A 14,654-nucleotide genomic window follows, 5' to 3' on the forward strand; every position below is an offset into this window, starting at 1 on the left:
CCAGGAGAGAGAAGCCCCTGGTGTCTCTTGGGCAGCATGTCACTTGAGCAAGGAGTTATCTGTTCAGTTACTTCCCGCAGGACAAAAACTGCCCCACTTCTGAAAAGTTTTATTGGCCTTTCCTGAAGGGAGATGGAAAATGACCCCCAGGCCCCTTATCCCCTTAACAGCACCTTTCCCACTTTAACATCTAACTGTAGAAACACATATTTCAATTCCCAAACAGTGACATATATATGACTTCTCCTTCAGTAAGACCTCAAGGGTTAGTATAGCAAGTGCTGCCCACCTCGTAGACTGTAGTCCCAGGGGAGTCAGTGTACTAAAAACCAGAATGTTCCCTCCTTAAGGAAAATCAGACATTAAAGGTCAAATAAAATTGAGACAAACAAACCCTCTGTCTCTTGGCCAGGTCAAATGAGACAAAAACGTGCTTGATCTGGTTCACTTCAATGCAGCCAGCCAAACCATGGAGTAAAGACTCGGAAGCATTTCAAGTCATTAGGGCAGTGCTGCCAATGGCCTGACAGCTTCTTTTCAGTGCTAACTCTAATTTGCTCTTGCCCTATTGACCCAGGCACGCTAGGGAAAAAATAAGGGAGAGGGGTGGTGAAAAGAACCCACTGTTTATATTATTGTTCATCAAGTGTTTCTCTTTTGACACATTCATATTGTGGGGGGGCGGGGGTTTTACCTGATCTAATCAACATGGGAAGATAAAAGAGGATTTGGACAAGAAACACTTAATGCCTTCAGCAAATGCTGATGTGAATGCAGAATCGAAATCCCATGTCCGGGTTCTGCGGGCCTTGGCTGTCATTGGTTCACCGAAGTCCATGTGCTTTACTGTCTGGCCTTTATTGGGCCTCCTTTTCATTTTACGACAGATTTTACTAAAAAATGAGTAGACACTCATTTTTTCTGCAGAAGAGAAAAAGAATGAATGAGTTGCTGTACATTATTTGTTCAAACCCCAAGTCCATCTATTCTTTTATAATTTAACAACCCCAAAAAGTATCCGAAGATCCCTGAGAGTCTGCATAATGCCTTTCCCTGCTTTGTTCCTGTATACAGGCCATTTTTCATAGTTTGCAGAAGCAATTTCCTGACTTTTTCTAAAGATAGAATGATAAGATGTCAGCACTACCAAGCCCTAACTGTTTTTAAAAGAAAGAAAAATAGGGCAGGCAAAAGAGGACACGATGAAGCAGGGTCTCTGTTTTCTTGGCAACAGTACTACTCTGTTTCTCAACGTAATCATCACAGCTGAAGGAGACCTGCTCCACATCCTGGGTCCCTTGGAAAAGGACTGAGGGGTGGGGGGAGTTGACACCTCTCCTTCTTAGACATAGACTGACCCCTGAAATACAAGGAGGAGGCTCCGATGGCATCAGCTCACAGATTAACACCTCATAAAATGCAACTCCCAATCCTGTGGCTGGGGGGACGGGAGAGGCCAACACATGCAATTAACACACGAGCATTCACATCCCGAATCCTCATTTCACTTCTGCGGCACAGACACATGGCTCCACTCCTGGTCCACTGTTTCACCGCAACGCCAGCTGCCTTGCTTTCTAATTGTGGCTTCCAAGAACCCACCAGCCTAGGTTAGGCGTTATGCTGTATGGGATAACCCTTCCAACTTTGCATCCACCTTTTCTTCCTGCCCTAGCATCTTCCCTCTGGTTTTCTTTTATTTATTTTTTCCTCCCTTAGTATCGGGCATGCTGTGCCAGGGACTTCAGATGGCTCCTTCTCTTTGAACCTTGTTTTCCCCTGTACCTGATTCCTCCCTCTCTCTGTCATTCTGTCAGTCTGTCTGTCCTCCTGGTTTGTTTTTTTCTTTCCACTTCCAACCCTTTTGGTTTGGTTTTGTATAATCTCTGCGGCATTCTAGTCTTTTACCCGCTGACTTCTCCTTCTCCTCCTGTTAATAATCAGTGCTAGATTAATGTGATTTGACGATGTTCCTGACCTGTTAACTGGAATTTGATTACCATGGGCTTGGCTTGTAGGAAATGTTTTGTTTAATGATAAGGTCTACTGTATCATAGAAATTAAAATGCACTTTTTCATTTCAAGAAAACTTCCTGCAAATCACCCTCTGTCAATGGGAAAAAAAAAAAAGGCGTGGTTGCTGAAACTGAAAATGGAAATGGAAAATGTTCCTTACAGCTTCAGGTTGATGCCCAGAAAAGAGACCTTCATTTAGATGAAATTTCCAGTTCTTTACCAGCTTACTAATCAGAATAGTCTGCTAATTGTGCACTTGTACAAGTGTACAAGTACAGCTTAGTCTGCTCATTGTGCACTTGTAGAGCACAATTAGTGCTCTTTCTTAGTGAACTTGTAATTCTCCCAAGAAGTGTAATTATAATGGCTCGTAAGGGATCACCTTCACCATTTAATCAGACAATCTTGTTAAAAACCTGACCCTACATTATATCATTATATCATAGAATAATCAAGCTATCCCCTCAAAAAAATCCAGTTTGCAAATAGACTTCTATGAATAAGAGACTGGTTACATTTGGGATAGTATCTTTAGGTCAATGTTCTAAGCCTCCCACTTCATTAGTGTAACCTCCATTAGCCAATTTGCCAAATTGGTCAGTGCAGGGATGTACAATCTAGTCCAAATTGTGCATCATTTGTATAAAGTGTTTCTTTATACAACCATTGGGTTGTCAGAAAGTCTTAACATATTTTTTTATGTTTTCTATGCAAAAAGGCACCATGACTATTCCTACAACCCGAGTAAATGAAATCACTAAATACAATGGTTGAATAATAATTGCCCTCTAGGGGACAAATCTTCATCTTGGACAAGGTCTGTCCTACTCACCATATTGAGTTTTCTCTGATACAGTACCCTGTGACTCCAATTGTGTTACTTATGATCACATTTTATTGTTAAATCATGGAGATCCTGCCTCAATTTAATTGCTAACTACAAGTCAAGTTCATGTTTGCAAATGTCTTTGAGGTGTTTTTTTTTTTAAGTTAGAAATGGCTTTTTGTGAAGACCACTGGAATATAAAATAGCTGGAAATAAATGAAAGGGGGAAGGATGGGAGGCTGGGGTGTGGGTCGTCAGGAGTACCAATCCAGCTCTTTCGTGGACATTGATTCCTGTTGTCTTTGCAAGAGATTGTCTTTAAAAAACTAGTTTTAACAATGTAGTTATTTTATAATTAATGTTTATGATTTGCCAGTTTAATGCATATATATACCTAGTTTATAATTAAAATAATTGATAGTGTATATATATATATATATATATACATATTTATTGTCAGTGACCTTAGCAGATTTTGCTGTGAATGTTCAAAGTAGTGCAGAGTATGCTGTCCCTTAAGTATGTCTGCAGATGTTATGAATTGTTACATATTTATTTTCTTGTGAATATGGACAATGTCATACCGCATGCTTACTGTTCAGTTTTAGTCCAGGAAGCTAGAAGGTGACTTTGGTGACATCTGCTCTCATCCCTTTCCAGAAGCGGAGGAGCTCTACCAGAAGAGGGTGCTGACCATCACTGGCATCTGCATCGCCCTGCTGGTGGTTGGCATCATGTGTGTGGTGGCCTACTGCAAAACCAAGTAAACTTTCCTCCTCCACACCTCTCTTTTCTTAGCCCTCAGAGGGCTTAGCGGGCAAGGGCTTTGCAGAAACTAGACTCCACCGTCTAGTCATGAAAAAAAATTATGGGGATCAGAGGGAAATTTCTCCTCATTCTTTACACTGAATAATCCATTTTGAGAATCTTTCCTAATCACATGCATTACAAAGCCTTGACAGTCTGAGGAAGACTTCTGATAAGTGCCCACAGCCCCATGACTGGAGAAGGGTCCTGGGGACAGGCTGATAAGTGCCCACAGCCCCATGACTGGAGAAGGGTCCTGGGGACAGGCTTGTGTAGGAGCAGAGGTGTGTGTTTACCATGTACCTGCACACGCCACATTCTGACAAGAGAGTGGTAGGTACAAGGTACATTTGTCACCTCATGACTGAGGTCAAACCCAATTTGGATTTGGGAGATAAAGAAAACAGTAGTATTTGAAATAAAGTTTTCTGAATATTGTGGTGATTGTTCTCCAATTACATCTAATTAGCTAGTTCAAATCTTGTCAAAGTGAGATGAACTAAAGGAATATCATGAGGAAAATAAAGCAAAATTTGCTTTGAAAAATACAAGAGGAAAAAATTAAAATAGATATTATTCATTATGTTTAACCTTTTAAATTGGGTCCATACTAACAGTAATAATTTCTGTATGCCATGAGTTCACTTTACTGGTCGCTCTTACATATAACTTCCACTTCAAGTTTGAAATGATATTAATTAACAGTTTTGGGTTTTTTGTCATTGTTGTTGTTTAATCACATAATTCTTTCATCTAAATTAACCATTGAAAGATGATGATCTGAACGTTGCACTGAGGAAAAAGCCAATATACTTTTATGGCATACAGTCAAGGGCTCAATTGTTTTTTTGAATACCCCGGGATTCAGTGTGTTGCCAGAATTAAGTGATGGAGATAAGCCTTCATAGAATTCACCTTTGAGTATTCACAGACTCAGTCTTAATATTTCAAGATTCAATTGTAATTATACAAAAAATATTACTAGGCAGGATCATGTTACAGTTATACCAAAGTTTACTGGCAAAAAATTATACTTCTTCACTCATCTACAATGCTATTCATGCATATGATGTGTAATGGATAGATTCAACACTAACTGCATTTTCTTAAAGAGATGCACAGGCAAACTCTAAATGAATTCTCTTATAGAGACCCACAGGCAAAACTTATCAATTCCACCTCAAAAAATGATGACCTAGGACAAATGACCATCTGTAAAACTTAGACAAAGATGGATTGATTTGAAAGTGGGTTTGTAGCCCAATATCAGCTTGACTGATGTCATTTTCTCCTTTTCCCTGATCCTTCAGCAGCCTGGTTAAATTTTTGTAAGAATTCCATCGGCTTCTTAAATCTATTTACTTAGAATGCTTGATGCCACTTCTGCCCAAGGCAGCTTCTGAGATGGAGTGGCAAAAGCCTTTCCCTCTCCTTCACCACCAGTCCACTGCCTTGAGTTACATCTTGGTGGAATGAAGAATCGACTGTATTAAGAAGAGTAAATAAAAGAAACAAATAAACGCTTCCCTTCTCCTCTCCAGGAAACAGCGGAAAAAGCTCCATGATCGGCTTCGGCAGAGTCTTCGGTCTGAACGCAACAACATGGTGAACATAGCAAATGGACCTCACCACCCGAATCCACCCCCCGAGAACGTTCAGCTGGTGAATGTATGTTGACTCTGGCCAGTGGAAAGATCTGAGCATCCCTCCTCAGTTCAAGCACCTTGAAGTTTATTTTCTAAAGCTCTTAGGCTCTTAACTGCTGCCATTAATCACCATGGCTTCCAGGAATCCGAGGTTTTGCCAGGAGAAAATAATGGGAACATTTTTAAAAGTGGATTTGGTTACTGTAAAACCAGCACATTTCCTCTTATAAAGTGTTCATTAAGGGGTTGGAATAATAATGCTGGTTTTGTTCTGCAGGAAAGTCATAATTGGAAAGAAAGGAAGAAAAACATGAAGAAAAATAATAAAATTAATGATACAAGAATCAGAAGGAAATGCTTTATTTTTTTATAATTTGAATATGAAAGCTACTCTAGTCAGTCTATAATTGATTAATACCAAAAATTGAGCTGAAACTTTAGAGTTATTTTTACTAAAGGCATTTCACAATATCTCATGATTTACTGATTCTGATTTACAAGGGAAGAAAGGTCAGGAGAATTATCTAACGTGCTTCTCAGTAGCAAAACTACAAGAATATAATACTTTTTTATTCCCTGGCTATTTCTAAGTGATAGCAAACCCTCCAGATGAAATATGTCTTTAATCATTCAGATGCTTTGTTTAAAATTAATCATATATTCAGCTTTAAAAATATAGGAGATAGGAGATTGTGGAGTCTTTAGTCTCTTCTAAACCTTCCTTCTATTATAGATAAGAGCCAGAGCTGAACTCAAGTTTCCTGATTTTTGGACTCTTGCTCTTCCTGGTGCACCCTAATTCTTCCTGTTTTCCTCATTTCTCTCCAATGTTTATCTTTTTTATAAGCAAAGATTAAAATTATATTGTGGTATCATTTTCTATCCTATAGAAAAATGAATATTTTTTGTGAAACCAATATGTCACAGTCCCAAATTCAGATTGGTGGTTACTAAACAAATAGCAAGTTTTATAACAAAGAACTTCAGGAGATTTTTACAATAGATGTTAATATAGTAACATACTTGGTTGCTTTCTTCACTCTACCAGTGTTCATTCCAATGTTCTGCAGAATTCATAAGTGTACACCTATAACCTGTCACTGTGTATGTATAATAGACGGGAGGCAGAATGACTGCCTAGATTCCAGCTGTGATTCAAGATGTGTGACTTTGGGTTTTAACCTTTCCAAAGCCTATTTCTTCATTATAAAGACAAACGAAAAATAATACCTACTTCAAGAAGTTCTTATGAGTATTAAACAGGATAATCTACATCAAACACTTATCTCAGTGACATTTAGTGTATCTCAATAATAGTTAAATATTATTTTAATTGGATTCACTGAGCATATATAGCCTTCCAAGGAAAAGTGAAATGGTACACAGTTGAGAAATCATTCATTTTCTTTACCATCGTCTCCTTATAAGTTTTACTTTCTTAAAAGCTAGATTTACTTTCCCAACGGAGCCACATGGAATAGACTTTCCCCTAGGAGGACCAACTAGAGTTTCAAACACAATTCAAGTTGTATATTTTTTGGGTTTCCAAGAACGCATAAAGTTCTATAGAACATATGGCCCATCGGTTTTATTTAGGCCTTTCTTCATGTTCATTCCTTTTCCTGATATTTAACTCAATCCTGCAAACTCTAACCACATTTAAAACAACTTAAAAACAGTCCTCTCTCACTGATAGAAGGACCTACATGTGTGCATACCCAAAGAGTAATTCAAGAATTTAATTCGTTAAAAGGCTGTTGTAGTACGAGTAGGGTTTGCCATTGGTCGATGGAGAAATTGAATTTATTATTAAGCTTATATATTGGAATGGATTTTTTTGCTTGGTGTTAGTGTTTTGATCTGCATTAATCTTCAAGTTGTGTCTCTTTGTTTATCCAGCAATACGTATCTAAAAATGTCATCTCTAGTGAGCATATTGTTGAAAGAGAAGCAGAGACGTCTTTTTCCACCAGTCACTATACCTCAACAGCTCATCATTCCACTACTGTCACCCAGACTCCTAGTCACAGGTATGAGAGTTTTTAAAATTTAAATGACATTTCTGCAGTATGAATTTTTCCACATAGTCTTTTGCTATCGTGGCCTAAAAACGGGGCAGAAGACACAGTCGATGAGGTAAAATATAATTTAGACAGAAACAGACTTTTGACATCAACTGGCTCTACCTCCTAAATTGCTTTAATTTGGGTCTTAATTTTTCCATTGTTATGAAAGGAAAAATAATTCCTTCCCTGCAGGACTTTTGTTCACCATTTCAGAGATTATCCTTACTCATGGCCTACCATTCACTAAATTTCTACACTAGGAGAAGTTTGTTTAAGATGCTATGTGATCTCTACTCAGAAGTTGGCTTCTTCTGATAATTAGATTGCCCTGGCAAATGCATGTGAGAATTATTTAAGATGTTGACCCCTAAGTTCTCAAATGTCCTGGTGAGTTATAGCCGAATGTATGTTACCAAGGGTAACACTTGACTTCCAAATGCAGCTAAGAGGGCAAATGTTTCCTTAACCTAAGCCCCATAAGATTAGAGAGACTCTGTGATTGCTCAGTTCATAGTGGCATTTGATAAATATGTTCGGTGGATGCATCTGAGACAAGTCATAGTGAACTACTGATACACCACTCATTAGAACTATATGACCAGCTCTTTTCATTTCCATTTTTGTAAATAATTTAAGTATATCTCTGTCTCTCACCTTTCCCTTCTAGCTGGAGCAATGGACACACTGAAAGCATCATTTCGGAAAGCCATTCTGTCATTATGATGTCATCCATAGAAAACAGTAGGCACAGCAGTCCAACCGGGGGCCCAAGAGGACGTCTTAATGGCATGGGAGGACCTCGTGAATGTAACAGCTTCCTCAGGCATGCCAGAGAAACCCCTGACTCCTATCGAGACTCTCCTCATAGTGAAAGGTAAAACCGAAGGGCAAAGCTACTGCAGAGGAGAAAGAATCCCAGTCAGAGAATCCCCGTGAGCACCTGCGGTCTTACCTAAGGAAATCTACTCTAATGAGAATAAGGGGCAGCAGTTGCGTGTTCTAGGAATGCTCCCAGTTGATGGAGTCATCTTTTTGTGTGACTGAACTCATTTCTTCTGAGCTTCTTGCATCGTCCCAGTGGCTGACAGGCAACAGACTCTTAAAAGAGCTGGAATGGTTTGATGTGGAAGGTGCAGCAAACTCGGAGTTCCTAGCTCTGACCTCAGGCTCTGACCCCCTCTGGGTCTCAGTTATCTCAGTTGTAACTTTAGAGAGATGGCGTCAGTGTTTAATAAGGACCCTTCTATAAATTACAGTTTGCCAGTTATCCAAACACTGGTCTTGCCGGCCTCGTGGTCTCATGTGTTAACTCTTTCTTCCCTTCCAGCCTCAGTTAAATCAAATCAAGGGCTATGTCACTGCTGACTGTCACGGGGAACAACTGCTTGTGTTCCACCATATATAGTCTCCCTCTCATGAAATTCCAAGAAGGGATAAATAAATAAATCTCTTTGATGCTGCGTCTGCAGTCTTCACAGGTGGTTTTCAAAGCAGATATTGCCATTTATTAGCCCTTAATTATAGAATGTTTTGACTTTCTTCTGGGATATTGGATGGGGTTGGGGGAGTTACAGCAAAGGTAAAATAAAAACCAGAGAAAAGTAAACTCTAAGAGATACTTAATAGGATACTGAATTCATAGATTCTCTTTATCCATTTCACTTGAACTGGAAGAGAGTTATATCCAACAACCACTTCTAACACATCAGTAGGCTGTTAACTTGTTTTCAAATCCAGTAGGATTTTGTTTGCTTGTTTGTTTGTTTATTGTCATCTCAGTCTGATCTTGACCACTGGTTAAAAGGTTTATGCAATATTCTCCATGCTTATTGGCAGTTACATGGGTAGAGATAATTTTGATAGACTCTTCCAACTCCTGGACAAAGAAATACTTACAAAAAGGATGACATTTCTGGGCTTACATGTCATATAAAGCCTGCTGATCACTTCTTCAAGGGCATTTTTCCAAAAATGGTATTACAGATTGTTCTGTAATTCATCTGTGAAAAATTAGACATGGTCCAAAGTTGCCTTAAAACTAGTCCTAAATCATTTGATTATATCTTTATGTATTAATGAAGACTATCTGTCCTAATTCAGTCATTTTTGAAACTTGAAAAGGAGACTAGGGATACGCTCTTTTTTCACTGCTACATATGATGTCTGTCTTTAAGGGTTGGCATTTCCCTGTTGTCACAGGCTTCCTTGCATATCCCAGATATTATCTAAGACTGCAAAATATACCTGAACCCAGAGATCATGGACAGGAAAGATGAATCATTCTTACGTGTTGATTAGCACTTCTCAAGAAGTTTAATTTAAGTATCCCAAAAGAAAAAAGTCTGAAGACTCCAGCCCCAAATATTTCAATCTCTAGACACATTCCCATTTTAGACACAGCTAGATCTCACATCCATATGACTCTGAATCATGACTGAAAAAGCAGGAGAGTTAATAGGTTTCCTGTTCCTGTTAGGTAGAGTTCAGATGATGGTGTCCTGTGTCATCACAGGTCATGCCAAATTAGTCTCTGTGAATGTCAATGTGAAGAAAAGAGTCATTTAGCGCTATGCATCGGTAACATTTTTATCAAAAGCTGAGAAATGTGACTCTGAATAAACCACATTCTTTCTCAGTACCTAATCCGGTCTTCTCATCCTGGGAGAAGATGTCTGATATGGTAAAAGCAATGCATTCAATGTATTGATGACCAGATTCACCAAACATTATCAGACATAGCATGACATAAGGTAACGTGGGACAGTCAGCCCTTGAACAGTCACAAAAGATAAGCCAAAGACTGATGCAGACCTGGGTTTGGGGAGAGAGGTAGACCAGAGATTGGGCCTATCTGTGAAGCCAACGTAAGATTCTGTCAGGTTTGCCTTTGAATGGCTTGGTCACTGGGATAGATAGTAGCAAACTGAGTGTTAAGAAGTAGCATTTCATGGAAAAATGAAAAGCACTCAAATGTATTACACTGTTATCAGGAATAAATCTAAGTTACTATGCTCTTTTTTTTTCATGAGACATAATCTTATAGCTGAGCTAAGGAGAAACAAGGCACACAGAGCCAAATGCATGCAGATCCAGCTATCAGCAACTCATCTTAGATCTTCTTCCATTCCCCATTTGGGCTTCATTCTCTAAGACCCCTTGGCCTTTAGGAAGGTATAGTATTTAAGAAATACTTCTTTCCCTTCCAAATCCCTGAGCCTCAATCCTTATAAACTGACAGGTTTCCGGGAACTCGTGCCCTTTTGTCCCGACTCACATGCTGTTATTTAAAATCATGCTGAGCTTGAAAATCCCCAAAGCTTTGATGAGCTAGACAATGTAGCTGATCTTTGCATGTACTCCTCTGAGAAAACTCTTGGCTATATAATTTTAGATTCCAAGGGTGCTGAATGTCCTAGTTTAATCATCAAGAAGTACACAACAAATAGAAATTCTTTGTTCTCTGATTACATAATATCATGACCTCTGTTCCCTTCCCTCCCTGCAATATGCCTCTTCTTCCACCACACTTATGCGGGGTATTCTGTGCTCACACAGGTATGTGTCAGCAATGACCACCCCGGCTCGTATGTCACCTGTAGATTTCCACACGCCAAGCTCCCCCAAATCGCCCCCTTCGGAAATGTCTCCACCTGTGTCCAGCACGACGGTATCCGTGCCCTCCATGGCAGTCAGCCCCTTCGTGGAAGAAGAGAGACCTCTGCTTCTCGTGACACCACCGAGGCTGCGGGAGAAGTACGATCACCACCCTCCGCAATTCAACTCCTTCCACCACAACCCTGCACACGAGAGCAACAGCCTTCCCCCTAGCCCCTTGAGGATAGTGGAGGATGAGGAGTATGAGACCACCCAGGAGTACGAGCCAGCTCAAGAGCCTGTTAAGAAACTCGCCAATAGCCGGCGGGCCAAAAGAACCAAGCCCAATGGCCACATTGCCAACAGGTTGGAAATGGACAGCAACACAAGTGCTGAGAGCAGTAACTCAGAGAGTGAAACAGAAGATGAAAGAGTAGGTGAAGATACACCTTTCCTGGGCATACAGAACCCACTGGCAGCCAGTGTTGAGGCAGCCCCTGCCTTCCGCCTGGCTGACAGCAGGACTAACCCAGCAGGCCGCTTCTCTACACAAGAAGAAATGCAGGCCAGGCTGTCTAGTGTAATTGCTAACCAAGACCCTATTGCTGTATAAAACCTAAATAAACACATAGATTCACCCGTAAAACTTTATTTTATATAATAAAGTATTCCACCTTAAATTAAACAATTTATTTTATTTTAGCAGTTCTGCAAATAGAAAACAGGAAAAAAAACTTTTATAAATTAAATATATGTATGTAAAAATGTGTTATGTGCCATATGTAGCAATTTTTTACAGTATTTCAAAATGAGAAAGATATCAATGGTGCCTTTATGTTATGTTATGTCGAGAGCAAGTTTTGTACAGTTACCGTGATTGCTTTTCCACAGTATTTCAGCAAAATCTCCCATATATTCAGTTTTTGCTGGCTTCTTGTGCATTGCATTATGATGCCAACTGGATGTATGATTTGCAAGACTTGCAACTGTCCCTCTGTTTGCTTATAGTAGCACCCAATCAATATGTCTTGTAATGGCACATCCATCCAAATAGTCTTCTCTTTTGTATGAAGTTTTCTTTTGCTTTCAGTATATGAAATGAGTTGTGTCTACTCTGCCAGCCAAAGGTTTGCTTCATTGGGCTCTGAGATAATAGTAGATCTAACAGCATGCTACTATTAATTACAGCAGGAAACTGCATTAAGTAATGTTAAATATTAGGAAGAACGTAATACTGTGATTTTTAAAAACTATATTATTAATCAGAAGACAGCTTGCTGTCATTAAAAGGAGCTACCATTTATTTTTATTTTTTTCTTGATCAAAAGCAACAGTTTGGAGATAGCATAGGCAATGGGTTCTGGCTTGCTATCCGAGTAAATTGAATACCTTATAACAGGACTCAGTTTCACTCTCTTGGGGGGAAATGATACAGCAGCTCATCTAGTTGATGATCAAACCATGGCTGGAAAAGGTGCAATCATTCCTGACTTGTACTTTTCACTGACTGGGGGATTAGTGATTATCGTGTCTTCTTGGTTCAAGAAGGGAAATGTGTAGCACAAATTGTCCATCTTACACAGCATACTCTGCAATTTGTCTGAAATATGTCCAGAGTGAAATGTGCGTGTTGTACAATATAGTGGTTACTTGATGTGATAGAAAACTATTTTCATCATAGAGTGTCTAGGTGTGAACTTACAGAAGACACAAGTCAAGAGTAGTAGTGTAACTTGGTTATAATTTTTAAAATTTTGTTGCCCACTCTTTCTCATTATCTTTTCTCATTTTTCAATGATGTCTTGATTAGGTCATAATGATGCATGAACATTTTTGTCAGGAATGGCCAACGCGCATGAGATTTGTGATTAGTAAGAACTTTCCATGGGTGATGATTCATCAGGAAATGTCAGTACTGTTGGAAAGATTGCACCTTTACTTGCAGAAGAGATCCCCACCTGTGTGCAGACCTCTCAGGTTGCAGCCTGTATGACCCATTTCCTCTCAGTTTTCCTTTTTTGCTTTACTGTCACCAAACAGCACTTAGACTGGTCTAAATTTTGCATGTTCTTTGTGATTGCAAATCCAAAGAAGTCCTACAGGAAATAACATTTGAAATAACTGCTAATTCAGAAAAATAAGATAATCATTTTAAAATGCAAGACCCATTGCCTGCTGTCTGTCAAATCCGGCTGGAGCTCTATATAGCTTCCAGTTGGCCTCCAAGGAGCCATTTGACAAAATGGAAAACAGATAGCAGGAAGGGTCAAAATAATGGTCATGAAGTTAATGAGAGTAACTGCTTGTTTCAGGTGAACTGAACCTATTTCTAGTCACCAAATTTCCATGCTGAAATTAAAGTGACATGCAAGTAGGTCTTATAAGAATAGGAGGCTGGGCATGAGTCATGTCAATAATCCCCACTTGTTTCTATAATCCACAGAGATGCCTGTGTGCAGGTCCTGGAAGTTACAGTATCCCAAGCTGCCTTCATTGTTCATCTACCACTTTCTCTGTGCCCAACAGTGTCCTCCTTTGCTTTTTAACTCACACTGAGGTACCTCTACCAGGCCGCACAAGTTGCACTGATTTCCTAATTCTGTAGAAATGAGTAAACTCATAGCAGGAGGAAGAAGACAGTCAACACAGGGGTTCTCTAAATCATTCTAATATTGCCTTTGAAGGTCTTGACTCATTCTTAGATTGTTTCAATAGTGAAATTTCTACCATTAATTAAAGTTCTAAAATGTTTGTTTCAAATTCTTCAGGCACTGGAATTCTCCATTCTGGAGAATTTCAGGAATCAGTAAAATTTTCTGTTAAAAGCAATGAACAACATTTTCCTCGGTATGAAAATTGCTGTAAATTTTCTAGTTGCAAATATATAGATTAAACTTTAAGACAACTTGCTTTTGGTCACATGCAGAGGTGGCAAATTAGTTGGGACACATTTCCATCTGTGAAACAAGAGCTTTTCTTGATTGGTTACCAGCTGGGGCCACCATATTTGTGATGCAGGGACACTTCTGTGATGTTGGCTCTCAATCATCCCTGCATTATAAACTCAATCAGTTCGATGGTCATCCAAAGAAGGAGCATGACCTGATTTTCTCAGTGTATGTGGAATGCTTTTGTGGGTTTACAGGTAGTGGAAATTGCCCAGAAATTAAACAGCAACTTCATTTTCTAGGTCAGAAATCCTATCTCCGTGAGGAGTATGTAATGCAGCATAGTTTATGCAAAACTCCTTTTTCTCATCCAAGATTCCTTTTCTGTCCTACGCTCCCTTCTTGCTGGTCTGATGCTTTTTTCAAGAGTGCCTGCACAGCCTTGTGCTTTCTACAAAATGGCACTCTGCCTGAGTGTATGTGAATGTGTCCCAAACACCAAGAAGCCGTATCTTCCTTGTTTAAGTGTGACTGTCGACAATAGTGGAATTTATCCAGGGTAACTTGCTCGGTAACTATTCCTTTCTTTGGCCTGAGGTTGAAAGGTGCGTGGCTCACATTGGTGAAAATAAGGAAGGTCTGGTCTTATCTTTTAGAACTGGCTGCGTTCCACCAGCCACAAAGATTTCTATCCACAAAGGCCCATTAAACACTGCAGAGAAATGCAGACAAAAGGAAATGGCCACATATCACAAGTTCTATTATATATTCTTTTGTAAATACACAATGTACATTACTTGGATGTTTTCCT

General features: G+C 39.4%; 1 protein-coding gene across 10 annotated transcripts in view; it reads left to right on the plus strand.

The window, feature by feature from the left end:
- Positions 1-11,722, plus strand: part of LOC119257792 (pro-neuregulin-1, membrane-bound isoform) — a 209,372-nt gene extending 197,650 nt beyond the window's left edge. For 6 of the 10 annotated variants that reach the window (XM_054700847.1, XM_054700846.1, XM_054700849.1 and 3 more), the window contains 5 exons: positions 3,503-3,605; positions 5,191-5,317; positions 7,195-7,325; positions 8,029-8,235; positions 10,917-11,722. In XM_054700847.1, coding sequence (XP_054556822.1) covers positions 3,503-3,605; positions 5,191-5,317; positions 7,195-7,325; positions 8,029-8,235; positions 10,917-11,568 — 1,220 coding nt within the window. In that variant the 3' untranslated portion in view covers positions 11,569-11,722. Of the gene's footprint in view, positions 1-3,502; positions 3,606-5,190; positions 5,318-7,194; positions 7,326-8,028; positions 8,236-10,390; positions 10,533-10,916 lie in introns of all 10 variants that reach the window. The other 4 variants (XM_054700850.1, XM_054700851.1, XM_037526020.2 and 1 more) reach the window with 1 other exon arrangement.
- The last annotated feature ends 2,932 nt before the right edge of the window (positions 11,723-14,654 follow it).

The sequence above is a fragment of the Talpa occidentalis genome, unplaced genomic scaffold (assembly GCF_014898055.3).
Source record: "Talpa occidentalis isolate TD23 unplaced genomic scaffold, MPIMG_talOcc4v2.1 talOcc4.4, whole genome shotgun sequence".
Classification (NCBI taxonomy): Eukaryota; Metazoa; Chordata; class Mammalia; order Eulipotyphla; family Talpidae; genus Talpa; species Talpa occidentalis.